The 27964-nt window shown below is 45.3% G+C and overlaps 1 protein-coding gene across 1 annotated transcript in view; it reads right to left on the bottom strand.

The window, feature by feature from the left end:
• LOC138257541 (LYR motif-containing protein 2-like) overlaps nucleotides 1–27964 on the bottom strand; it is a 59124-nt gene that overhangs the window by 12199 nt on the left and 18961 nt on the right. The window contains exon 2 of the mRNA XM_069205902.1: nucleotides 1077–1217. Coding sequence (XP_069062003.1) covers nucleotides 1077–1217 — 141 coding nt within the window. The remainder of the gene's footprint in view (nucleotides 1–1076; nucleotides 1218–27964) is intronic.

Raw genomic sequence — 27964 nt, 5'->3', positions numbered from 1 at the left:
ACCCATCACTGACCCCCTCACACTTCTGAACCGCCACTGACTCCATCATAGCTTTTACACATCACTGACTCCCTCTGATGTGTGACCCCACCACTGTCTGCATCACAGCTTCAACTCATCACTGACTCCCTCTAGTGTCTGGCCACCCACTGATTTCATCATAGCTTTAGGCCATCGCTGACACCATATGGTGTTTCACCTACCACTGACTCCCTCATATCTTTAGTCTATCACTGACTCTCTCTGATGTCTGACCCACCACTGACTCCATCATAGGCCATCACTAACCCTCCTCTCACTTCTGACCAACCACTGACACCATCATAGCTTTAATCCATCACTAACACCCTCTGGTGTCTGACCCTCAACTGACTTCATCATAGCTTTTGGCCATCACTGACTCCCCCTTGCACTTCTGACCCACCACAGACTCCATCATAGCTTTAACTCATCACTGACTGCCTCTGGTATCTGACCCATCACTGATTCCATCTGGTGTCTGACTACCACTGATTTCATCATAGCTTTAGGCCATCACTGACACCATCTGGTGTCTCACCCACCACTGACTCCCTCATAGCTTTAGTCCATCACTGACTCCCTCTGGTGTCTGACCCACCACTCATTTCATCATAGCTTTAGGCCATCCCTGATTCACTCTGGTGTCCGACCCACCACTGACCCCCTCATAGGTTAATGCAATCAATGGCTCCCTCTGATGTGTGACCCACCACTGTCTGCATCACAGCTTCAACTCATCACTGACTGCAACTGGTGTCTGACCCAGCAGTGGCTCCATCATAGCTTTAACTCATCACCGACTCCCTTTGGTGTTTGACCCACCACTGATTTCATCATAGCTTTAGGCCATCGCTGACACCATCTGGTGTCTCACCCACCACTGACTCCCTCATAGTTTTAGTCTATCACTGACTCTCTCTGATGTCTGACCCACCACTGACTCCATCATAGCTTTAGCCCATCACTGACCCTCCTCTGGTGTCTGACCCACCACTGACTCCCTCTTTTTCGTTCTGCCTACAGTCCTCTCACATTTAGTTCATTCTCGCCCTTACCTCATCGGTGGCGTCCTTGTTGTGTTTGAACTCCTCTCGCGCCCACTGCTTCACATACCGACGGTCGGCTTCATTGGGTATCTGGCGGGCGGTCTGTAAGATCTTCCTGTACAAGCCAAGGACCTGCTGCCTCCTTAGAAACTGCAAAATAAAGTCATTTATGCTGGTCAACAGTGAGTTCCCCATCATATGTGACCCACACAGACCCCTCTGTCCATCTCATGGTCAGGAATTACCACCCTACTCAGTGCTACAGGCAGACTCTCCTCTTTCCTTTGAAAAGCAGCTTCTGCCTGTCTGAGGAAGTTTGCAAAATGTATTTAAACCTGAGCAGAGGTACTATAGAAAAACACTTCATCATCATTTCCTTTCAATGTATAACAGTTAATAACTTTAAAATCAAAATGATAGATTAGAACATTTTATGAGCAGAAAAGATATGTCCACAGTAGGCCCGCCTGCATCACTGTAACACAAATCATAGTAATAAAATCCATGTTTATCACTCTTGTAAGGTTATTCCAAAGTGATGAGTAGCAATGAGCAGAAACTACTGGTGTCTTTACAAGGAATGAGCATAAAAAGTTGTTCCTTGGATGGCAGTTTGTACTTGAGCCTATATAAGATTAATGCAATAACAAGCATCCGCTCTCTGTAAATGTCAGAGCTCCAGGCTACAGCCTTATAACCCAGCACTCTGGTCAGAAAAGACCTGGTAAAGTGTTACCGGCCCAACCAAAGGCGAAGGACAATAGAAATGACCCCTGCGATGGGCTACACGGCTATTACATGACGCTACCCCAGGGTGATGCATTGTCCACGTGGGACTAAAAGCCGCTCAGGAGAGGCAACTGGTTTAGGAAGTACTGAGACTATCTGCAGTTTCCCACTCCTTCCTCGTGTGGAAACCGCTGTCACCGTGTGACAGCTTCTGCTGCAGCTGTGCATGGCCACGTACGGCTGCAGCTGCACATGGCAACGTGTGGCTGCTGCTGTGCATACCCGTGTGTGGCTGCATCTGTGCATGCTACTGTACGGCTGCAGATGTGAATACTTGTGTGCAGTTTCAGCTGTGGATGCCGGAGTGCAGCTATGCATGCTAGTGAGCATAAGCAGCTGTGCATGCTGGCGTGCGGCTGCAGCTGTGCATGCCTGCGTGCGACTGCAGCTGTGCATGGCCGCGTGTGACTGCAGCTGTGCATGGCCGCGTGCGACTGCAGCTGTGCATGGCTGTGTGCGGCTGTAGCTGTGCATGGCCGCATGCAACTGCAGCTGTGCATGGCCGCGTACGGCTGCGTGTGGTAATGTGTGGCTGTTACTGTGGATACCGGCGTGCGGCTGCAGCTGTGCATGCCTGCGTGTGACTGCAGCTGTGCATGGCCGCGTGCGGCTGCGCATGGTAATGTGTGGCTGCTACTGTGGATACCGGCGTGCGGCTGCAGCTGTGAATGCTGGCGTGCAGCTTCTGCTGTACATGCCACCATGCAGCTGCGTCAGCTATTGCTGTCTGTTCATTCTCAGCAGAAGAAGAGAAGGCCACCCCTCTGCAGCCACTGCTCTCCCTTGGCTCAACCACCTCACACTTTGGCAAGTCCAAGGGGCAGTCTGAGGCTATGAAGAACCCATCTACCTGGGTGCAGCTTGTAGGACGGGGGTGGGAGGAAGCGTCCTGTCATGGCTGCCAGTGACTCCCTCTGCGTCTCTCATGCTCCTGATAAATCAGAGGAGAGGCATTGCGTCAGGGCGCTGTAATCTTCATGCAGCAGCCTGCACTGGTGCTTATAACTCGCTCCACATGATCGGCTTCCATGGGGCGCCCAACAGACCAGTTTTCTAACCCATGCTCCAGAGATTCTTCGCACTGATGCACAAACTCATCAGCTGTTTTACACGGCACTGGGCTCCTGTGAAATGATGTTTGTGTGGGGTCACAACACACCCCAGCCGTGCCCCTCTCTCACTACTCAAGGCCTCATCCTTTGTGGTACACGATAACTGGAGGGGGCTCTGCTTTCCAAAGCTGCCCCTGGTAAAGGTTACTCACATGCTTCCTTGGGCAGCACCCACCCTACCCCTCCCCCACCTCAAACCGACCGGTGTTAACTAAAGTTGTGCATGCAGATCTAACTTGTGGACTACTTTGTGAGCTGTACCCTATGGGTGTCATTTAGGGGTGACTCCTGACCTCGGGGGGTTAGGGGGTAGGGGAGATCTGTGCCTGGAATAGAGCTGCATCTCGTCCTGGGGTTCTGTTGGGGTGCACTTGTTCTTGTTTTCTTTCAAGCTTTTAATCACACTAATAGTGAAGAAAATTATATTTTGTAACTATTATTGTGATAAAAAAAAAGAGTACAATTAGCTGAAATAAGACTTTCTGTGGCAACTGAGATAACTAAAAAAGTTATTTAATGTGTGTTGATGCATGTTTGCAGGTGAGAGTGTGATCATGTATGCATGCTGGGGTGGAATAATAAAACACTTAAAAAAAAAAAACGACTTACCTGTCCCCTCTGTGTTCCCTGAGCCGCCTCTGTGCTTCTCTGCGTCTTCTCTCCCTATCCAATCCAGATGCTACTCTCATGCTGTTACCCAGCACAAGAGAAACTCCTGGATTGGTCTGAGATGCCTGAAATGCCGCTCAGCTGGGGACTGGGAGCCTGCACTGGTTCTTTACCCGAGCTGTGCAACACAGACCGGGTGGAGAGTTCTAAGTGCGCATGTCAGTTTGGCCGGCCTTGGACGGCTAGCCAAACAGACATGCGCACTTAGACTGCACACTACCCCTCTCCCTGCTGACGAGTATAGCCCGCTGCGCCCTACAAGGAGGAAGCGAAAAATAAAACGATAATACAATAGTTGTATTATCATTTTATTTTTCTGCTGCCTTTCAGCAGCGGGCGACGCTCCTCCACCATAGTGGAGGGGCTGCCCCTGGTCTTACCACCTTTATATGCACCGCGCCCCCTTTGTCTCTGCTTCACCCTTCACAAATGTGCGCTTGCCTCATTAAAAACCCATTATATCCTATGGGAATTGTAATACACAAGATTAGAAGAACAAGCACTGACAAACCAATACATCTCTGTGTTTTCTTAGTGAAAGTGCATCCTCAATGGTTGGCGTGTGTGTACGTTCATGCGTGGACATGTGGATGAATTAGTGAATGACAAGGCATAAACGGATGGATGAGTGCCTGATCGGCAAGTAATTCACTGGGTAGCTATGGATGGGTGACTGTCAGTGATGGTGAGTGAGTAACTGAGTGAGTACATGGACAAACGGGTGATGAGTGGATGAGTCAGCGCACATATGAATGAAAAGGCGAGTGAAAGCGTGGATGAATGAATAAGTGGATGGATGAGTGCATACTGTTTAACTTTGATGGAGAGAGAGAGATAATTAACTGTACCTTACAAGTTGTAATGTTTGTGCCTCGTGTGGCCTTGTACCAAAACCCAAAACAACTTGAAAGTCTTCCTGTTTCTTTTTCAGACGTCAGTTCTGTTTCGCTATCTGAGACAAATTCACTTCCACTCCTTTCAAGTTTTGAAAGTTTACGATCATAATATATTAACCACATTTGCACATAAAACCTGCTGAGTTTTCAGTCTAAACCTGTAGGAGACTGGCCTGGTTTGTAGTGGGTACCAGAGGTACTTACACCTTAAACGAGGTCCAGTTATCCCTTATTAGTGAAATGTAGTCAGTGTCTAGCAGCCAAGCTGTCTAGAGGTAGCTGTAGCTGAGCAGCCAAGGCTGAACTAGGAAACATGCAAAGCTCTTGCAATACCACCGTAGTTACACAGTACTCACACACATGAAAGAATGCGAAAGTCAGTTTCTCACCTAGGCATGTGTAGTGTGTAGAGGGGCGCTGGGAGTGTAAGAAAACACCAATGGTAAGTAATAGAACCCACCTCAGAGCCCAGGAAACAGGAGTAAAACACAGCAAGCTTCCTGAAACACACAAGAAGTCATGATAGAAGATTATGCAAGAACCAGAAGAGACTGCAAGACACCAACAATGGATTCCTGGACCTGAAGACCTGTGGAAGAAGTGGACCAAGTCCAAAAAGCACTGAAGATTCCAGGGAGAACAGGAGCCCCTGCTAACCCGGATGAAGGTGCAAAAGAAGAACCACCAGTGAGAAGACAAAGTCAGTTATGCACCCAAGAAGACAGATGTGGGGTTTCTGGTTGGTGCAGGAGATGTCCCACGCCGGATGGATGCTTGCAGTCTGGTTTGTGTCGCTGGATTCTGCCAACAAGCCTAGGAACATGCAAAGCATGTGGTTAGCAGAAAATGGTGCTGCTCGGGACCAGAATGGACCTGATGGCCTCTACCCAGGAGGGGAAGACAGAGGGGGTTCTCAGCAACTCAGAGCCCTCAGAAGACCAGGCAGCATGCACAGGAGTCCCACAGCACGGGGACAAAGAAGGTGCAATTGGAGGCCCATGCAGCACGACACAAAGGGATCCCACGCCGCTGGAGAACCCCGCAGGAAGCTGTGCATCGCAGGAAGGAGTGCTGGGGGCCTAAGATGTGCTGTGCATGAAGAACTTCTTGGAAGGTAGCACACAAGCCTTGGCAACTGCAAGTCACAGGGGTACTGTCTTGCATGGGGAGGCAAGCTCTTACACCTCCACCAAAGTGAGACAGCTCAACGTTGGGGCTGTTGGGGTGACTTTAGTCCACCACCTGTGTTGCTGGATCCACACTCTTCATCTGGAGAGGGGACTCACACCACGGTTATCGCTGCAGAGAGGTGCCTGCTGAAGGAGGGAAGTGACTCCATCAGTCCACAGGAGATTCCTTCGGTTCTTCTGGTGCAGGCCGAAGGCAGGCAGTCCTTGGAGGATGCACAACCTGGAAACTGTTGCAGTTGTTGGCAGGAGCTGAAGTTACAATGCTGCAGAAGTCGTCTTTGCTTCTTTGTTACAGTTTGTAGTGTTCCTGAACAGTTCAGCTTCAGTTCCATTGGTAGAAGATGAAGTAAAGGATGCAGAGGATTCCTGCTGGAGTCTTGCAATCCGGATCTGAAGAAACACCAAGAGGAGAGACCCTAACTAGCCCTGAAAGGGGGATTGGTCACCCAAACAGGTAAGCACCTAAAAGGGGAGGGCTCTGACGTCACCTGCTGGCACTGGCCACTCAGATGCTCCCAGAGTGCCCTACCACCTTGGAATCCAAGATGGCAAAACACTGGGACATTCTGGAGGAGCTCTGGGCACCAGCCCTGGGGTGGTGATCGACAGGGGAGTGGTCACTCCCCTTTCCTCTGCCCAGTTTCATGCCAGAGCAGGGACTGGGGGTCCCTGAACCAATGTAGACTGGATTATGCAAGGAGGGCACCATCTGTGCCCTTCAAATCATTTCCAGAGGCTCTGGGACACATATTTCCAAAGAGAGAGGGTGTGACACCGCTCTCCCAAAGGAAATCCTTTGTTCTGCCTTCCTGGGCTTGAGCTGCTCGCTCAAGAAACAGGAGGGCAGAAACCTGTCTGTTTGGTGGCAGCAGCTGGGGCTGCCTGGAAAACCTTAGAAGGCTGGTATGGCAGTACTGGAGGTCCACTGTGGAGCCCCCAGAGTGCATGGGATTGTACAACCAATACTAGAATCAGTATTGGGGTACAATTCCCAGTTGTTAGACACCTTACTTGGCCATATTCGGAGTTACCATTTTGAAACTGAACATAGGTCAATACCTATGTCAGGTGTACATGTAAAATGGCGTCCTGCACTCAAAGTCTGGGAAAATGGGCCTGGACGACATGGGGCACGTCTGCTAGTACAGGGGTGCCCTCATACACAGGTACTTTGCACCCCGCCTTCAGGGTCTGAAGGCCTGACATATAGGTGACTTATAAGTGACCTGGTGCAGTGTAAATGGCTGTGAAATTGTGCATGCACCATTACACACAGGCTGCAATGGAAATCCTGAAGAAGCCTTTGCATGGGGTTTCTATGGGTGGCAAAACTAATGCTGCAGCCCACAGGGATCCCCTGGAACCCCAGTGCCCTGGGTACCTAAGTACCATATACTAGGGACTTATAAGGGGGCACCAGTATGCCAATTCGGGATGAAGTACTGGGTTACCAGTATATAGTGACAAATTTGGGAACAGACAGAACATAAGCACTGGGGTCCTGGTTAGCAGGATCCCAGTGACACAGTCAAGCATACTGACAAAATCAGTGAAACATACTGACATGTAGGCCACGAACCATAAGCACTGAGGTCCTGGCTAGCAGGAACCCAGTGACACAGTCAAACACACTGGCAAACAGGCCAAAAAGGGGGGTAACCATGCTAAAAAGAGGCTACTTTCTCACAAAACCTGGTAAGAAAAAGTAAGTCAGATCCCTCGACGCTCATGGAGGGATCGGAGGAGGTTAGCAACTGTTCAAGATAACTAAAAACTTGGCTGCGGCATCAGGAGCCAGAACGTCTAAAGCAATGCAGTGAAGAAGTGAAAGGAAGGTTGCTGAGAGGATTGATGCACTATATTTAGAGGTTTGTGTGTGCACATCCTGCAGGTGACAAATATAAACCTCAGAGAACAAGCACTGGCAAAGTCAACAGGTCTCACCTACAGGAAGCTATTGGCTTTGCCAATGTTTCATAGTCATGATGTACAGCAACACAACTGCTGTGCAGCATGGCTAAAACTAATAATTATAATTAACAAATAAATAAAAAGGCGCTAGGACACCGCCTGCATATTTAGAAAGCTTCCCTTGGAAGCATTCAGCCCACTGCTTACCACTGGCTTTGTGGTTTGTAACTCACATTTTCTGGCTTTCTGTTTGCTGGTTTTATTTGTTTTATGGTCTCCAGCTTGAGTTTGTCCCTTACGTGGCCCATACCTTATTTACTGTATCTTTCCACTGGTCCACAAATGTCAAGCCCTGTCTTCCAGGGAGCTTGGTGTTGACTTTTCTTTCTCTAACTTCAAAGTAAGAGTATTTTTATGACAATCATGCTGGCTATTGAGTGTGTGCAGGACGAAGGCTGTGAAGTGTGGTGGGAACAAATATTTTAAGCAGATCAAAACAATCACTATGCTACGAGATGACATTTCAACACACTATAGGTTGTGCGCTGTATACTTTTATTGCAAAACTGTATGTCTATGCAAATGTAATGGTCATTTCAAATGAAAACGTGTTGTCTATAATGGCAGTAAATGACCACACCATGCGTACTCCACTTTACTCCACACCACTGCACTCTAATGTGATCCACTGCATTATACACCACTTCACTCTATGCCTCTCTACTCTACACCGCTTCACTCTACGTCAATCCACTCTACGTCAATCTAGGGACCTTACAACACTGCACATTATGGCACTCAACTCTATGCACTTCACTAGCTCTGAAGCAATCAACTTTATGCCACTGAAGTGGTGTAGAATGAAATGTTGAGTGGAATAGAATGGCGTACAGTGCACTCTACACCACTGAAATCAACCTTGCACCACTCCACTCTGCACCACTCTACTCTACGCTGCTGCACTCTACTGCACTGCACTCTAAACCACTGTACTCTAAATGAATAATCTGTGCCACTGCACTGTATGCTAATCTACATCTGCACCACTGCACTGTACGTCAGTATACTCTACAACACTCTACACCACTGCATCCTATGCCACTGCACTCATTGGCGCCCCACTGCATTCTATGACATTCTACTCTACAACACTGCACTTTCCACCACTGAATTATACACCAATCTACTGTGTGCCATTCTAATCTGCACCACTGCACTCTATGCCACTACATTCTATCCTACACCACTCTACACCAACCCACTCTATGTCACTGCACTCTACGCCACTCTAATTTACTGTGCTTTACTGCACTCTTACACTGCACTCTGCACCTTTCACCTCTACTCTGCACCACTATACTGTATGCTAATGCACTCTACTCTACAAAACAAGCAAGCTGAACAGTAAGCACACTGGCGGACAATATGGCTGAAACATATTGGCAGAGCAAATAGCTCTTGAGTAGGCAAGACCTATTGGCTTTGCCAATGCTTGTTTTTCAATTGGTAGCTCTGTGCTCCCAGAGACAACACTAGTAGGAGAGAGGGGTGTGGGTGGGGAGGTGAGTACAGAGGAGAACGATGTGGGAGCAGAAGAAAAATGGAGAGTGGGTGTGAGGGGCTAGGGCAAGTGGGTGGTCAATGGAGGGCGGACGAGAGGGTCTGGGGGCAAGTAGATGGACAACAGGGGGTGGGGGGACAGCCAAAGAGAAAGCCTACGGAGAGTAGGCACGCGGTCTGGGGCAAGCGGACAGGCAACTCAGGGTATGCAAGAAGACTGAGGGCAAGCAGACGGACAATGGTGGGTGGTCAGGAGGGGCTGGGACAGCCACCAGGACAATGGAGGGTGGTTGGAAGGAGTTGGGAAGGAACATAGAGGGAAATAGTACATGAGGAATACAGCAGGAAAACACATGCATTCTTGTAGAGTGCTTAGGCCAAAAGAAAAAAGGTAGCACCTGAAAAAGAAAAGTGCCAGGACACAAGTAATGAATCTATACTCCAGGGGAGGGGCAAACACAGGATGAGGAAGGAAGCTCACAAACAAGAAGCAAGTTAATGAGACAGCGAGGTCAGCCAATGGTAAGCAATGGGTGGCCTTTAAGCACCCTGAAAGGTAGCAAAATGTCTTGCAAGAGACAGTGCATGTCCTATCTTAGGAGGGACGAAAAAACAGAACTCAAGAAATGGCACTCCTGCCAGCATGATGATCATCAGTCACCGGGAGGATCCGTGCAACTCAGGTTAAAGCTGTAATGTTTGTAGTTAATCAGGAACAGGACAGAATCTGGGGCAAAGGACAAATACTGTGTAATTGTAAAGCGCACTTTCAACAAGAAGGGGATTATGGTGCTGAATAACATGCTAATTGTAACCCAATTCAATTGTACTCATTCTATCAACTTCAGAAGGATGAAAGGCTGAGGTGAAACACAGATTCCTGTACAGCATGCATTAGTCCACTGAGCCACCAGACTCAAATGTGCCTGTGTCAGTGTAGCACCTCGCATTCGGCACTGACCTGTCGCGATATTACCCGGGGTAGGAATACTGCCCACCCCCTCTCCTCCACAGCGGTGGCCTGTGTGTCGGACACAGAGGACCTGCCAGTTCACCTCCTCTTCAGGGGATTAGGAAGAGTACTGGTACTCAGTCTCCAAGGTAGGTATCCTGAGAAATTGAACTTCCTGGAAGTCAACTCAAGTACCCACCAGTCCATCGAAGATGTCAACTCTCAGGCACAGCGAGCCCTCCACTCTCTGGGACCTTACTGTCCCTCAGTATCCTCATACCCCCGACACCTGTACATGGGCACCCCCTGACGCCCACTCCTTGATACTCAGTATAGGGACTCTGTTGCTTGCCATGTCACACTGTCCACTCCTTGTTTCTGTACAGTCAGTGGAGAAACAGCTCTGATGGCCCGAGGAGCAGAGAGTCGGCATGAGAGAAACAGGTATTGATAAAACGATAGATTTCGCCTTTGGGACCTATTGCCTTTGCCAATGGTTTTTACATAAATTGCACAGAATCCCTGATGCTGTGCAGGATGGCTGAAGTAATGTGGCTGTACACATTCCACATAGAAAGGGTTTGAATTGTTGTTGTAGTGCCAAATAGTGTCTGCTCTACAGGTAAGGTATTGTATCTGTCATTCGTGAAGCTTTGTTAAGCAGGACAACTTCTTGTTAAATTTCACTTTGGAATGTGTAAGTGGTGGGCTGGCCTCCTAATCTTGCCAGTTTTCCAATTTTACTGCTCCATCTTTGAAGTTGTGGGTGGTCAGAGAGTGGCTTACCATTGGGAAATATCAACTGGTAATCTTCGCTGGGTCCGAACAGTTGGAATGTCTTTGATATATATATATATATATAAGGTGGGGAGGTCAAAAAAGTTGTGTTTCCCATGTTAATTTTCATACGATCTTTAGACACGACTACAAACTGAACTCCTGAACGGAAATACACAAAATTTGGTAGAAAGCTAGATTTCAGTATGCTTCTTTGGTGAAAAGCCATCCAGTACTTTAGGAGATATGAAAGGGAAAGCAAATTTGTATATCTGGGCTCGCGAATAGTTTGCAAATATTTGCCAATTTTCAGGACTGCACGTGCGAAAAGAAGCAATGTAATTGGCTGACCACAAACTGACTAGAAAGGCTGCCATTTTATTTCACGGGACACAGTACACAGGGGTGAAAATCTTAATTGAAAGTGGCATAAGCGGTCAGGGTGAAGGTACCCTGATCCAAGGAGTGTGATATAGGTTTGTTTTATGGGCAAAATATGGGTTTAAAATAATTTTGGGTCACCATGCGCGATATTTGCAAATATTGACAAATTATTAAATATTGACAAATTATTCACAAAATATTCACAAATTTGAAAAAACTGGGAAGAGAACCTACAGACCCGTTCATACACTAATTCATTCATTATACATGCACTCAGACACATGCACCCACTCACACACTGACGCACCCACTCACAGACCTACTCAAACCTCCACGCACCCACTCACAAATCCACTCAGACCCTCATACACCCACTCAAGACTGATGCACCGACTCACAGAGCCAGGGAGACACTGATGCACACACAGACACACTGAAACACTCATATACACACTCAAAGACAACTCAAGAGCCTCATGCACCCACTCACCGACCCACTCGGACCCTCACACACCACGTCACAGACTCACTCAGACATCACGCTCCCACTCACAGACCCACTCAGACATACCCACTCCGCGACCCACTCAAACAGTAACACATCCACTCAAAGACCCACTCAGACACTGAAGCACACACTCACTAACCCACTCTTACAATGAAGCACCCACTCAGACTCAATCAGACCCTCAAGCACCCACTCACAAATCCACTCACTCATACATCCACTCACACACCCATTGAGACTCTCATGCTTCCACTCACAGACCCACTCAGACACTGATGCACACATATTCTCACACCCAGAGAGATAGGCTGCGGCCAACTCCCTTCTGCCATGTGCGGTGGTGGTTGGATTAACCTATAGTAATGAAAGGTATTGTACGTTAAAAAAGCATTTGAGATGTCATCAGTGAAGTCACTGACTATGACATGAGTGATGTAATATGTGATGTCATAAGCAGTGCATTACAGGGGCACAAGATATAGTTAGCTCAGGTAACTATAACTGCTGAATTTCTCTGGTTCTGTAGAAGTAGATTCAGGACATATATATATATATATATATATATATATATATATATCTCTTAGCGTGGGAACGGACGAAGTCCTTCCTCCAAATCCTTTGTATGCGTACACAAAGGTTCCGGTGCTTGCTTTGGTGCACAAACAAATTTATTCAGTTCCTGCTGTCAAACAAGTTTCGCTTGCCTTGGCTTCTGACCTTGATCACTGGACTGAAAATATATAAATATTATATATATATATATATATATATATATATATATATAGCCATCAAACCTTTACAAACCTTTACAACGCCACACTCCAGGAGAGTTATATTGTGATACACTTTATTCAAAAAGTACAAATGCTGCCATATACACCAACACGTTTCAACCAACAGGTCTTGCTCATGGTCAGCCATTATTAACCTCTCCTGGAGTGTGGCGTTGTAAAAGTTTGATGGTTTACTATTGTTCAGGGTTGGTCCACCGCCGACAGTGGGAAGTGCACACTACACTTTGACCAAGTTGGTCGAGAGGTTATAGATATATATATAAGATCCCGCCACATTGCTGTCAAAAGCTCCAGGGTCTGACTGTTGATGCGCCCGGCCCTGGCTTTGCAGGCGAGGCAGCACAGCAGATGACTCTGTAAATGTGAAGTTGTGTCTCTGGTGTGATAAGCTGGCCAGATGAAATGTGAGCCTGACAACTCTGTGAATAATGTGCACGTTCATCCGACCCTCTCGCATGTCTGATCAACCTAAGACAGTGACGTCTCCGGTCGGGTGGTGAGGGGAGTCACAAAGGGGCTGGGGTATTTAATGCCGCTACAATATAGGGGTCCTCACAAATGCACCCATAGACCTGTGCACACCCCACATCCTGTCGCATTGAGGACTGCGGTTTTTACTAGTGTTTGAGGAGTGGTGGCAGAGAGACGCCACGAGCAGGACAGAAGCCATCCATGTGCCGGAGAAGGGTGAGCCACTTACAGTTGGAAGTCACAAGGGACCCTCCAGAAGGTGGCGTTTTGAAACCCGATATTTCTGCCAGCACCCTTCTCTGCGTGTGACTGGACAGGCATGGGCACTTGTCGCAGGAATGGTTGTCTTTGGGCCGGGGGCTCGGGGTCTGCTGATGCTGGGGCTTGTGGCACCGCAGTGGGGGCTCCTCTTTGCTTAGAGCACGAGAGTTGGACCTGGCCTGCTGGATAGCACTGTTGGCACATGGACATGTGTAGCCATGAAAGGTCAGCCAAACTCTCCACTTTGGACACAGTATGAGCCAGGTACTCTTCACACCAAGTACAAAAAGGATGTGGGTGGTCTGTACACATTCAGGGGTAATGGGGGTGGGAAGTTAAGCACATTTTTAGGTCATGGCTAGACAGCGCATGCGCTGTCTGGAAGAGACATGTTTATAATCTGTGGACGTCAGCCCACCCATAGGCTTACCATTCACTCGCTCCAATGTGGCTCTCGTACGTTTTACGCCACTCGTCCATGGCATGCATGCGTCACACCCCTTCTTGTGTTTAGCCCTCTCCCAGAGCATGGACCAAGTACTTTTTTGTTAGTGTTTGAACACTCCACATAAGTGCTTGAAGTTTCACTCGCTCTGTCCTCCGTCTCCTTTTACCTCTTCCTCCCAACCCCAGCAAGATCGTCCTCACATCCGAACTTGCATAAAATGGATCTTAAAGCAAAAGCATGCCCCTAGTTTTCCCCCACTTGTTAGTTTCCCATAACCATCAGGACCAACCATTTCCTAATAAACTCTTATTCGAGTTGACACACCAGTAAAGAAAAGTTATGTTTTTACTGCTCTTCACAGATGGACAGCTACAGAGTCGGGCAGGGTAGTGACGTAATCCAGCAATGAACAGGTTTGTAAGTTATTGTCTGCAGTGGTGGACTGAGCGCACCGGCTATGCTGAATTCAGACTGTACCTTTCAGCCTTTGCTGTTAGTTTGCAGATTTAAATCAAGCATTTGCAATGCAATAGGTCTCGCATTTGCTTGAGATAGCACTATTGCTATTTTTCTTGCCAAATAAATTGGTCAACCCTGCCTCATAATTTGGTCTTTTCCTGCCACATAATTCCAGTGGCCCTGCATATAACTAAACCACTTCCATTTACCTTCTTCCTCTATCTGCAGCAAAAAATGAAAATGTAGCCATTTAGTACCCTCATTTAAATCTGCCATGCTAATTCCAATAGAATGCCACTTTCACCACCCCACTATCAGAGCTGCTGGCTGGCTAACACAATTCACAAAAGCAAGACAGCCACGGAGGACTAACAAGAGAAATAAACTAGAAGGGTCACCCAGACATATCAAGTGTTCAAACAGTCATAGTGTAATAAGGATGTAAAGTTGGCCTGAATTGTGGTCATAACTGTAATAATGAGAGATTAATAAAACATTTACAATCGTCATGTAAACCCAATAAAATCCTTTATCAGAAATCAACTTTTGGCATTAGACTGTATAGTTCATAACAGCCCCTAGAGGACTCCACAACAAAAATAGCATTTGGAAGAAACCTGTTCATGTAACCATATAGATAGCCCCTAGAGGTCATAACCACTTGAAAACAGAATGGCAGAAAATAATGCAGTAAACCATATATTTAGCTGATATTACAAACAAAGGCCTTATAACAAAAACAACTCACAGCTATAAAACAAAAGTTCCAGACATGAGAGAGCTTAAAAAGACACTAAATGGTAGGAAGGGTTATTATTTTGGGGTGCCCACTAACCTAGTGTGGGGACCCAGAGATGATGTAGACAGAAAAAGCAGGTTGTGGTGAACCTTTTGAAGATCGTCCTATTGTCCTTGGACCACCACAGGCTGAGTTATGAGCAAAAATGTTTTGTAAAAGGAATGCCCTGCAAAGCATTATGGGTCGAGTTTCCCAAGAGCAGCGAATATTGTAGTATCGGCTCTCCCCCTGTGCTGGGAAATCAGCCTTTAGGCTTTTTGTGTTTTTAACATAAAGCATTTACCAATTACAAGGGATTTTAGAAAGCCATGGAGCATAACGGGGAGAGCCAAAACAAAACTGAAATGACTATGATTAGGTAACAGTGTGAACAATGTGACAAGTGCTAGAATACCACTGATCAAGTTTGCGCTTTATGAAACTTGAAAGAGCCATGGTGGACCTGGAGCATGAATAGGAGAGACAGAAGAAAAAAGCAGTTCGCCTAAACTAAAGCATATGGCCGGTGGTGAATAATCCATGTAACAGGGTCAGTCTGCAAGGTGTAACAAAACAAGTTGGGACAAAGGTAAAGCATTTACCAATGACATCAAGGGATTTTTGAAAGGTAAGCCCAGGAACTAATGAAAGTGATGGGTGTACTTAAAGCCCACAGAATAGATTACAACAGGTCGAAAAGCAGTGCATGCGCGCTGCTTTGCTCAACCTAAATGTGTGCCATTTATTAGGGCGGTGCTTTCTTTCACAAAGCACATTTAACAGAGCAGTGCGAAGGTAAGAAGTAAACAAGGACTGGCATCTAACAATTGACACACCAGTTAAACCTTTTAATATTTCTCGTTAGTCGTCAACTTAAAAAAAGAAAATAAACATTCAATTATTGGAAGACATTGGGAGTGTTACTAACCTGTTGTCAATACATTTTTATACATGAGTTTTACTGTTTCTTCACACTTTGACATTTCTTTTATTTGATTATTCGCGAAACGGTGTTACATTTTGTTTTTACTTTCTAAAAACTTTACCTTTTTGCAGTAGATGATACCAATTGGCATTTTTACCAAGGTTTATTGTACAAATATTTGTATTTTTATACTAAATTATTTATACTAAGTTAATGTATTAAACTTAATTTTGATCAAACATCCATGTTTTTAAAACGAGAAATTGTTTTGGAAAGCGAAGTAAATTTGCAGGGGTCACAGGCTACTTAAAATGTAAAAAGCACTAATAGTACGCTCCTTTATTAAAAACAAATGCCCGATTAAGGTAAAACAAAGCATAACAGCTCAGAGTTCGACACAATGGGAGAGTCTATTGGTAGGAGATGTTACCATTGGCAGCTAAGGAGACACAGAGCGAGACACCGTGAGGGGTTAGTAGCCAATGGGACCGCTTCATACACTGCACTGTTGGCTACAGGTAAGGATGTCTCCAAGCAGGATGGAGGTGCCTTGGCACAAGTGCAAAAGGTAAAGGCCAGTGATGCTACAAAGGATCTGAAAACGCCAGGTGACATCATCAAACAAAGCAGCATTGTATAACATCTACTGTAGGTGATGGTTAGCAGTGCAGGTCTGGGGAAAAGAAGTTTTTCTCTAGACTGAGGGACCCTTTAAGGCACAACAAGCAAGGCCATGGAAAGGAAAGAGGACCATTTAAATAAATAACCCCTGTAGGACCCTTCTGGTCCATTCTTTAGGGGTGGGCACCAACTTTGTCTCTAGTGGTTGCCAACTCTCAATGGCAGAAACCCACTGGGCTCAGCAACTTACTGCACATACTGAAAGTACAGAAAGGAAAATAACAACCGCACAACATTGGTTATGACAAAAAAGGAGATGCGTGGATCGGTCAAGATTGCAAGCGGGCCAAAGCACAGGGTAAGAAACATAGACAAGAAGCACGGAATGATGGATTCGATTAAATACTATATGGAAAAAGAGAGGTTTAAGAAGTTGTTAAAAACAAACAGAAAATAATTTAATTAAAAAAAAATCAGTGATTTTATATATTAGGGAAAGTCCACATATTTTGGAAACTTATATAAATGGCAGCCGGCACCCCCTCAAAATATTTGCAGGATGGAGAAGATATGAAAAGGATGAAGACCATAGCAATTCCTATAGCAACACATACGAAAAGGAATTGGTGGCCTAATAGGTAAAAGGGTGGGCGGGGCATAAATGCAAGCATGCAAGAGGGAGTCCTTCAAGGATTTCAAAATTCAGCAGGATTGGCATACAGTAATCCAAGGAATTATCTGTGGAGAAAATTGCAAGGGATTTTCGGTTCCAAATTTCTGGTGAAAGGTGAATGAAACAAAACAAGGTTGCTGATATGAGTAGTAGTTTTGTCTCACCTTGACTTCTGGTCTATTAAAAAACAAATCAGACCTGGCCTAAGGTATAAGTAGGATTTGTAAATTAAAATTCAACTGCAAAGCTTGCTTTTGGTTTGAGTTACTGGTGGACTAAATGTCACAATAAAGAACAAGAAAGTGTATATGTGCTTTATAGGTCTGGGACAGGCATTCGACTCCGTCAACAAAAGTACATTTTGGCTAAAACTATGGACAGAGGTCCTACACTGCCAGTTATCAATATAATCTCTAAATAGGAATATAAAAGGGATGTAATGGAAGAAGGGAATGAGAGAGACTACTCTTTAAATTATTAATTCTTAATAACAGGAAGTGTAGCATGTCCTCTTAGCATCTCTCTTGACACACACATCACTGCAAGGTCTCTGGATGCTGGCCGCACACGTTGTGGACCGAGCTAAGAGAATATACCGCGCACACCGAGTCACGAGGATTCCAATCCAGCTCTGTGGAAGAATGGGCAGAGGACTCTTTATTCTGATGCATATTCTAGGTAAATATGATAGAGAAGCTGATAGAAAGGTAATGGTAGATCAAATCATAGAATATTGCGATGAACTGAGCAAACATAGTGATCAGGATGCAATCACCGCCAAAACGCGGAACACTCTTGCGTCAGACCAAAGGCCTCCTTACCTTCAGGAAACTTCTCAAGACCCGGCTGTTCGAGCAGTAGCAGCACCTCCTCCCCCCCTTCCCTCCCCAGCGCCTTGAGACCCTCAAGGTGAGTAGTGCGCTTTACAAATTCCTGATTGATTACAAATGTGAACATAATGTGAGAGTACACTATTGATGGAGGAAACGATTAAGAAAAGAAAGCTGCACAACATTTGAGAGCCAAAAGTGATTATAAACTTGGGCAGGTGACCACCTCCGTACGCGGGTTTAACCCCTCCGCAAGGAGAGAAACGTTAGGAAAAAAAGACATTAAGACAGGAATCCGTGACCACGAACACGAGCTCTGATGTGAGCTCGGAACATAGGCTGGTCCTGATGAGGGATGCTCAACTAACATTAATGATAATATACCTGCTCCTTTTTCAGAAGCACTTTGTCTTTTGCACTTAGAGAAGAACTCAGACCAGAGAAAACAAGGGGCGAAGGAAGAAAAAGAAACACAAATCTTGTGCTCATCAAACCTCTATGGATCTTGTGGTCACCAAACCACTATGTATCTTGTGGTCACCAAACCACTATGGATCTTGTGGTCACCAAACCATTAGGGATATTGTGGTCACCAAACCACCGCTGTGCAGATTTTAACCTGTGACGGGCAGGGCTCATGTAATTCTCAGCAGGAAGTACATAACTCACTGAGCTTTTCGTGCCACACATTGCTGATTATGGATTGCTGATTAAAAAAAAAAAAAAAAAAGAGTTCATCTGCAATTAACTATAATTATATGAGCTAACACACTGTGTGTGAGGCGCGTAGTGTCATCATACTTCTCACGAAATACAAACATAAACAATGGATACTGGCAGCCTGTAGTAGACGCCCCTACACGGGCCACGACTGCAAACAGCCTGTGGACACCAATCAGGGGCAATTTTAGAAGAAGTGACGCATAGCTCCTAAACCTGCAGTGTGAGAAACTCTCATGCTAAACTTGCAGTGTGTGAAACTCACGCTAAACTTGCAGTGTGAGAAACTCTCATGCTAAACTTGCAGTGTGTGAAACTCACGCTAAACTTGCAGTGTGTGAAACTCACGCTAAACTTGCAGTGTGTGAAGGGAAGCTACAATCCATTGAAAGACAGGTGCTGTTGACTAAAATCCTGGGATGGCTCAAAGTGTCACACATAAACCTGGGCACTTGTCAGCTATGTCTGTCCGCGAGGCCTGTGCCTGTCCGTGAGGTGTAAGTGTGTGCGCCTGTGTCTGCCTGTGAGACCTATATTTACCTGTGTCTGGGAGACCTACATGATCCTGTGAGACTTGTGTATGCCTGAGACTGCTTGTGTATACCTGTGAGACCTATGTCTGCCTGTGAGACCTATATATACCTGTGTCTGGGAGACCTGCATGATCCTGTGAGACTTGTGTATGCCTGAGACTGCGCATGGCTGTGTCTGCCTGTCTATTCCTGTGCCTTTGAGACCTATATATACCTGTGTCTGGGAAACCTGTGTGCACCTGTGCGACCAGTGTATGCCTGTTTGCCTGTTTGCCTGTGAGACCTAAATATACCTTTGTGCATGTCAGCCCTATGTATGCCTCGGTCTGCCTGTCTAAACCTGTGGCTGTGAGACCTGTGTCTGCCTGTGAGACCTGTGCTTGCCTGTGAAACCTGTGCATGGCTGTGTCTGAGACCTGTGTATCCCTGTAGTGCGGACGTCTGCCCGCAAGGCCGGCACCTGCCTCAATGCCTCAAAATGCCATGGGCCGAGGAAGTGACTCTGCCCACATTTCAACCCTGAATGACATCACAGAATAATGAATGTGAAACATGTTACGGTAATCCAAGTCAGCTGTTTACACTTCATATTTTAAACTTTATCTTCCATTTCCTAAGACTGCTTGTTATTTATTGGTTGTTATGTTTCTATAGTTTTTTTGTGAAGCACATCACTCTTGCACGGTGAATACTTGGAAATAAGTTGCTATCGTGTTTATAACAGGCCACGATTAAGAGTTCTGGAACTGAGGCTGAAGTAAGTGTGATTTCTCACAGTGGCTGTCACTGGGTTAAAAAGGTGTTTAGAATCCATGTTCACCGGGTGCGCTTGGTATGGACCCGAACAAGATGGCCTCTGTGTGAGCCCCGCTGAGCCCTCCGCTCTCCGGCTCGATTCCTTATCATTAATCGCAGCAATGATGCTCCCTAATCACCAGTGCCATGACAAGTTTATCCAACTGGATGCCATTTTGGACATCTTTAGCTCCACCCCTTCAAACTCTTGGAATCTCCATTAATCTCAAATTGGCTGCGGCTGTCCGTGACTGTCAAGAGTTCACACTGCAACATTTATCTTCGCAGGTGTCTCACACCTTCAGCACGCTCTCTCTCAGGTCTCTCTCTACAGCCTCATCAGCCTGGCTCTATAAACAGTGATCAAAAGGCTACTGGCATTTGGGTGGTACCGAAGGTGCATGATCGTGGGTACAGGAGGTACCAGTGCAATTACGACAGTTACCATAGAAGAGGGGAAGGATCATAAAGACGAAGAGTTCAAAGCCACCTAAAGAGGTCCTAACAGGATCCGAAGTTACAAAACTGATAATTCTACTAAAAGTAAACACAATCCTTGACATTGTACAAACAACCATAACAAATATTGACCTACTCCAAGTGGAGGTTGCTGGTATTTGGAAAGACTTGAAAGACCTAAATTTCATAATTTCTAACACAAAATCCAGAATCAGCACCTTGGAAGACAAGAGTAACCTCCATGCCCAGGCAACCCAAAGTTCGGACGAAGCAAATATATTTTTTGAGCATGAAATAACGGACCTGGAAGATTGCAAAAGGTTAAGCAACCTTTGTACCTTTGGCCTCCCAGAGGGTGATGAGGATACAGTGCTTTCTGCAATTGCCTTCCTCAAATCATGGATACCCACAACAGTAAACATAACTTTTTCCAAGGACTTTGAGATTGACCGTGCCCATCGCGTCTTAAGTTTCAAACCCGGAAATCCCTCATCTCCCAGACTTATGATTTTGAAACTCCTAAAGCAACAGCATGCAGAACCCATTTGCGCACACATAAGGAACCATACCAGAATCACCATTTCCCAGGACTTCGCTCGGGACACCATAGCTAAAAGAAAGTATTTCCTGGGTCTCCGCAAAAGACTATCTGAAAAGTCCATCTCACATTCATTTGTGGGCCCCTCAAAATTCAGAATTCTTTTCAAAGGTCAGACTCTGGTCTTTTTTGAAGCATCAAATCTGGAAACATTTCTAAACCATACACCGTAATCAGGCATGGTCACTTAAACAACTACTACATGTGTTTTGGCTCCCATTTACAAAAACACTAATTCACATACGGGACCCTTCTCTTTCGCAAACCTCCAGGTCATGTCATCTTTTTTTATCCTCTTTCTGGGTCTCCTCATATGGCTGGTCTTCATTAGCACATGTACTAGCTAGACACCTCTCTCATCCGTATCTTATTGTTTGGGTCTCCTACACTATCCCATTCATAGTACCTCATCTCCTTGAGACGGCCTGCTGTCGATTGGTGGTGCGGTGGATTTCATGGGTTGTGTCTTGGGGCTGTTCTTTTTTCCTTTCTCCTCTGTGGTTTTCTATTCTCTGTCTCTATTCTGCTCTGTCTTTTACTGAGTGGACTTTGAATGGAGCCTCTCACCAAAAGACGTTGCAAAGAATCCAGAACGCCGCTGCTAGACTTACTGTGGACATCCCTCACTGCAGCCTAATCTCCGGGCACCTTAGAGACCTCCACTGGCTCCGATCAACAAAAGAATCACCTTCAAGAGCCTCACGAACGGCTACAAGGTCCTCCACAACATCAGACCTGCATACCTCAACCACCGCCCGTCTTCCACACGCCCACCAGCCAACTCCATTCCACTCACCTGGCCCTAGCCACCATCCCACGGATCCGCAAGACCACAGCCGGAGGAAGATCCTTCTACCTCGCAGCTAAGACCTGGTACTCTCTTCCTGCTCATCTCTGGCAACCTCCCTCACAGGCTCAATTTAGGAAGGACCTCAAGACCCGACTCTTCGACTGTACCGGCCGTTCAGCAGTTTGATTGAGCTGCAGAACCCCCACCTCCCCCATGAGACTCGAACGGGTGATTACCCGCACTCTATAAGAATCCTGATTGATTGATTGACTTGCCAACAGTCCAACGCCTGATTCACCAGGCCAAGGGGTGGAAAAAGTGTGAATATTGTAACAAGCTTAAAGGTGATATAATTATGTTGCAGAAAACTAAAATTGCTAATAAAAATTTACTCTCTGTGAGGTATGGCTGGGGAGAAGACAGCCTGTTAAGGCACCGTGGGTAAGAAAAACAGGGTCAATCTCATTTCTAAAAAGCCTGCTTTATCAATCATCTCATCTGAACAAGACAACGAAGGTTCTTAACTAGACGAAAGCATGGCAAAAAAGAGCTCTATGTTTTAAATATCTAAGCTCCCAATGAAGACACCCCACAATTCTGAGCATCTCTAACTCAAAACTAGAGCTTACTCCTCAAAATGCATCCATTATTTGTGGGGTGATTTTAACTTCCCGATGGAGCAGATACATGGCCCACACTCTTCGGCTAAATTTAAACCACCCAAAGCCCATGCAGAGCTTTTGGAATGTCCATAAGCTTAATGATATATGGAGAATACTTAACTCGAGAGTAGAAGATTTATTTTTCTTTTCCCTGCCACACTCAAGCTATTTGCGCATATATATTATTTACTTGTAGGCTCTACTCTCTTACAGTCTGTACCTGAGGCCTCAACTGCACCTATACGCGTCTCTGACCGCACTGCAGTGATAATGACTCATGTATTCTCAAGCCCCGATCAAATCCAATTTTTAGTGTTTAAACACTGAAGTGCTTGAGATGCTGAAGAGATTGCATTCCTATCCAAAGAGTTTAAATTATTTATTGTGGAGAACACCCTGGTCTCTTCCCCAATCACACTATGGGCTCCCCTAAAATGCTACACTCGAGGCCTAGCTATCAGCAGAATGACCAAGAGAAATGGAGACATTGCAACCTTAAGCATTTAAACCAAAACACTGGAAGCACAACACAGACACAGCAACAATTCCAAGCTCCTGGATAGGCTGAAACCCTTGAAGTACGAGCAAAATAAACGGGGTCATCTAAGGGTCCAATCTCAGAAAGCGTTAAATACTCCTATACCACACTGAGGCGGGTAAATCACCCTCTGCTTATCTGAAATTCAAAAGAAACACATTTCTAATCACCAATATTAAAGACAAGAACGACCTTATTAAAACTAAAAATACAGGTATTCTAAATTACGGGTGGGCGGTAAACTGCTCCGCGGGTGGTGTTCGCGGAGTTTTGCGATTCAAGTTCAGCAAAAACTCTGCCAACCGCCGCGTGGCGGAGTTTACCGGCGCCCACCCCTTCTATAAAGGTCACTCGCGCGACACTAGAGCATTTTATCACTAAAAGGCGGTGCGTGCACCCACGCGTTTCAAACCTCGCTCTGTTATTTGGTGAAAGGCTCGACAGGACGAAGCTTGTAACCCAGGCATACGACTGGGTGGCGGGACAAGGGGGCTCGGTCAGGCAAAGCTGGGGTGGTGATGGCTTGAAGAGGAGGGACCGAGCAGTGAAGTTATCCGTCCGACCCTGCGCGAAGAAAGTGGGGGGCGTTCGGACCACTCCAGACTCGTTTTGTGATCCCAGGGAACAACAAGCATTTGCAATGCAATAGGTCTTGCATTTGTGATCATTTGAGCTATTGGTGTTGCTTATGTTATTGTATTATAATACAAATGGTATTGTGATCATACGTATGTTTGCTTCAGCAAGTAAGTGTAATTTCAGAAAATACAGTATTTAAAAAAAAAAAAAGATTTTATTTGTTTTTTAGTATATATATATATATATATATATATGGAAAATGTCACTTACCCAGTGTACATCTGTTCGTGGCATTAGTCGCTGCAGATTCACATGCTGTGCACAGTCCGCCATCTGGTGTTGGACTCGGAGTGTTACAAGTTGTTTTTCTTCGAAGAAGTCTTTTCGAGTCACGAGACCGAGGGACTCCTCCCATTTCGATTCCATTGCGCATGGGCGTCGACTCCATCTTAGATTGTTTTCCCCGCAGAGGGTGAGGTAGGAGTTGTGTATGTTAGTAATAGTGCCCATGCAATGGAATGAATACGTATGTATATAATAAAGGTTAAAGTAATATGTTTACAAATGTACAAATGTTCAAGATCTACTTCTAAACGGCTACAGGCTCCCGGGGAGGCGGGTGGGCGCATGTGAATCTGCAGCGACTCATGCCACGAACAGATGTACACTGGGTAAGTGACATTTTCCGTTCGATGGCATGTGTAGCTGCAAATACACATGCTGTGCATAGACTAGTAAGCAGTTATCTCCCCAAAAGCGGTGGTTCAGCCTGTAGGAGTGGAAGTTGTTTGAAATAAAGTTCTTAGTACAGCCTGACCTACTGTGGCTTGTTGTGCAGTTAACACATCTACACAGTAGTGCTTGGTAAACGTATGAGGCGTAGACCATGTTGCTGCCTTACATATTTCGTTCATTGGAATATTTCCTAGAAAGGCCATGGTAGCACCTTTCTTTCTGGTTGAGTGTGCCTTTGGTGTAATAGGCAGCTCTCTATTTGCTTTAAGATAACAGGTTTGAATACTCTTAACTATCCACCTAGCAATGCCTTGTTTTGAAATTGGATTTCCTGTATGAGGTTTTTGAAAGGCAATAAATAGTTGTTTTGTTTTTCTAATTAGTTTTGTTCTGTCAATGTAGTACATTAGTGCTCTTTTGATGTCTAATGTATGTAGTGCTCTTTCAGCTACAGAATCTGGCTGTGGGAAGAACACTGGTAATTCTACTGTTTGATTTAAGTGGAACGGTGAGATAACCTTTGGTAAAAATTTTGGATTTGTCCTTAGAACTACTTTATTTTTATGTATTTGAATAAATGGTTCTTGTATGGTAAATGCTTGAATCTCACTCACTCTTCTTTGAGATGTGATGGCAATCAAAAATGCAACTTTCCACGTTAAGTATTGCATTTCACAAGAATGCATGGGCTCGAAAGGTGGACCCATGAGTCTTGTTAAGACAATGTTGAGGTTCCATGAAGGAACAGGTGGTGTTCTTGGTGGTATAATTCTCTTTAGGCCTTCCATAAACGCTTTAATGACTGGTATTCTAAATAGTGAAGTTGAATGAGTAATTTGCAGGTAAGCTGATATTGCGGTGAGATGTATCTTTATGGAAGACAAAGCTAGATTTGATTTTTGCAAATGTAGTAAATATCCCACTATATCTTTTGGAGATGTGTGTAATGGCTGAATTTGATTATTATGGCAGTAATACACAAATCTTTTCCACTTATTTGCATAGCAGTGTCTAGTGGTAGGTTTCCTAGCTTGTCTTATGACCTCCATACATTCTTGTGTGAGGTCTAAGTGTCCGAATTCTAGGATTTCAGGAGCCAAATTGCTAGATTCAAAGATGCTGGATTTGGATGTCTGATCTGTTGTTTGTGTTGTGTTAACAGATCTGGTCTGTTGGGTAGTTTGACATGAGGTACTACTGAAAGGTCTAGTAGTGTCGTGTACCAAGGTTGCCTTGCCCATGTTGGTGCTATTAGTATGAGTTTGAGTTTGTTTTGACTCAACCTGTTTACTAGATATGGAAGGAGAGGGGGAGGGGGAAAAGCGTACGCAAATATCCCTGACCAGTTCATCCATAGAGCATTGCCTTGGGATTGATCTTGTGGGTACCTGGATGCGAAGTTTTGGCATTTTTAGTTTTCCTTTGTTGCAAATAGATCTATTTGAGGTGTTCCCCAAATTTGAAAGTAATTGTTTAGTATTTGGGGGTGAATTTCCCATTCGTGGGTTTGTTGGTGATCTCGAGAGAGATTGTCTGCCAACTGGTTCTGAATACCTGGAATAAATTGTGCTATTAGGCGAATGTGGTTGTGAATCGCCCAATGCCATATTTTCTGTGTTAGGAGGCACAACTGTGTCGAGTGTGTCCCTCCTTGTTTGTTTAGATAATACATTGTTGTCATGTTGTCTGTTTTGACAAGAATGTATTTTTGGGTTATTATGGGTTGAAATGCTTTCAGCGCTAGAAATACTGCTAACATTTCCAAGTGATTTATGTGAAACTGTCTCTGATGTATGTCCCATTGTCCTTGGATGCTGTGTTGATTGAGGTGTGCTCCCCACCCTGTCATGGAAGCATCTGTTGTTATGACGTATTGTGGCACTGGGTCTTGGAAAGGCCGCCCTCGGTTTAAATTTGTACTGTTCCACCATAGAAGCGAGATGTATGTTTGGCGGTCTATCAACACCAGATCTAGAAGTTGACCCTGTGCTTGTGACCATTGTGATGCTAGGCACTGTTGTAAGGGCCGCATGTGCAATCTTGCATTTGGGACAATGGCTATGCATGAAGACATCATGCCTAGTAGTTTCATTACCATTCTGACTTGTATCTTTTGTGTTGGATACATGGCCTGTATTACTTTGTGAAATGTTTGAACCCGTTGTGGACTTGGAGTGGCAATCCCTTTTGCTGTGTTGATTGTCGCTCCTAAGTATTGCTGTGTTTGACACGGCAAAAGGTGTGACTTCGCGTAGTTGATGGAGAAACCTAACCTGTGAAGGGTCTGTATGACATATTTTGTGTGCTGTGAACACTGTCTTAGCGTGTTGGTTTTGATTAACCAGTCGTCTAAGTATGGGAACACATGTATTTGCTGCCTTCTGATATGTGCAGCTACTACTGCCAGGCATTTTGTAAAAACTCTTGGCGCAGTTGTTATTCCGAATGGCAACACTTTGAATTGGTAATGTATTCCTTGGAATACGAACCTTAGGTATTTCCTGTGTGAAGGATGTATTGGTATATGGAAATACGCATCTTTTAGGTCTAATGTTGTCATGTAGTCTTGCTGTTTGAGCAGTGGGATTACGTCTTGTAACGTGACCATGTGAAAGTGGTCTGATTTGATGTAGGTATTTAGTGTTCTGAGATCTAGTATTGGTCTCAGAGTTTTGTCCTTTTTGGGTATTAGAAAGTACAGTGAGTAAACTCCTGTGTTTTTTTGTAGATTTGGTACTAATTCTATTGCGTCCTTTTGTAGCAATGCTTGAACTTCTAGTCCTAGAAGATCTATATGTTGTTTTGACATATTGTTTGTTTTCGGTGGGACGTTTGGAGGGAATTGGAGAAATTCTATGCAATAACCATGCTGGATAATTGCTAAGACCCAAGTGTCTGTTATTTCCTCCCAAAGTTTGTAAAATTGGCTTAGTCTTCCCCCCACAGGTGTTATGTGATGGGGTTGTGTGACTTGTGAGTCACTGTTTATTTTGAGGAGTTTTGGGGCCTTGGAATTTTCCTCGATTTCTTCGGAATTGGCCCCCTCTATATTGCCCCCGAAAACCTCCCCTCTGATATTGACCCTGGTAAGTAGGCCTTGTTTGTGAGGTTGTGGTTTCTGTGGGTTGACCTCGAAACCCTCCCCTAAAAGGTGTTTTTCGAAATGTGCCTCTGCTCTGCGGGGAGTAGAGTGCTCCCATGGCTTTGGCTGTATCTGTGTCTTTTTTGAGTTTCTCAATGGCAGTGTCTACCTCCGGCCCAAACAATTGCTGTTCATTAAATGGCATATTGAGCACAGCTTGTTGGATTTCCGGCTTGAACCCTGAAGTGCGCAGCCATGCGTGCCTTCGTATCGTGATTGCAGTGTTTATTGTCCTTGCAGCTGTATCTGCTGCATCCATGGAAGACCGTATCTGATTATTTGAGATACTTTGTCCCTCTTCCACCACCTGTTGCGCTCTTTTTTGGAACTCCTTGGGT

This window comes from Pleurodeles waltl, chromosome 1_1, assembly GCF_031143425.1.
Source record: "Pleurodeles waltl isolate 20211129_DDA chromosome 1_1, aPleWal1.hap1.20221129, whole genome shotgun sequence".
NCBI classification, from domain to species: domain Eukaryota; kingdom Metazoa; phylum Chordata; class Amphibia; order Caudata; family Salamandridae; genus Pleurodeles; species Pleurodeles waltl.
The sequence above is the reverse complement of the archived record's forward strand: the minus strand, read 5'-3'. Positions and strand labels throughout refer to the sequence as shown.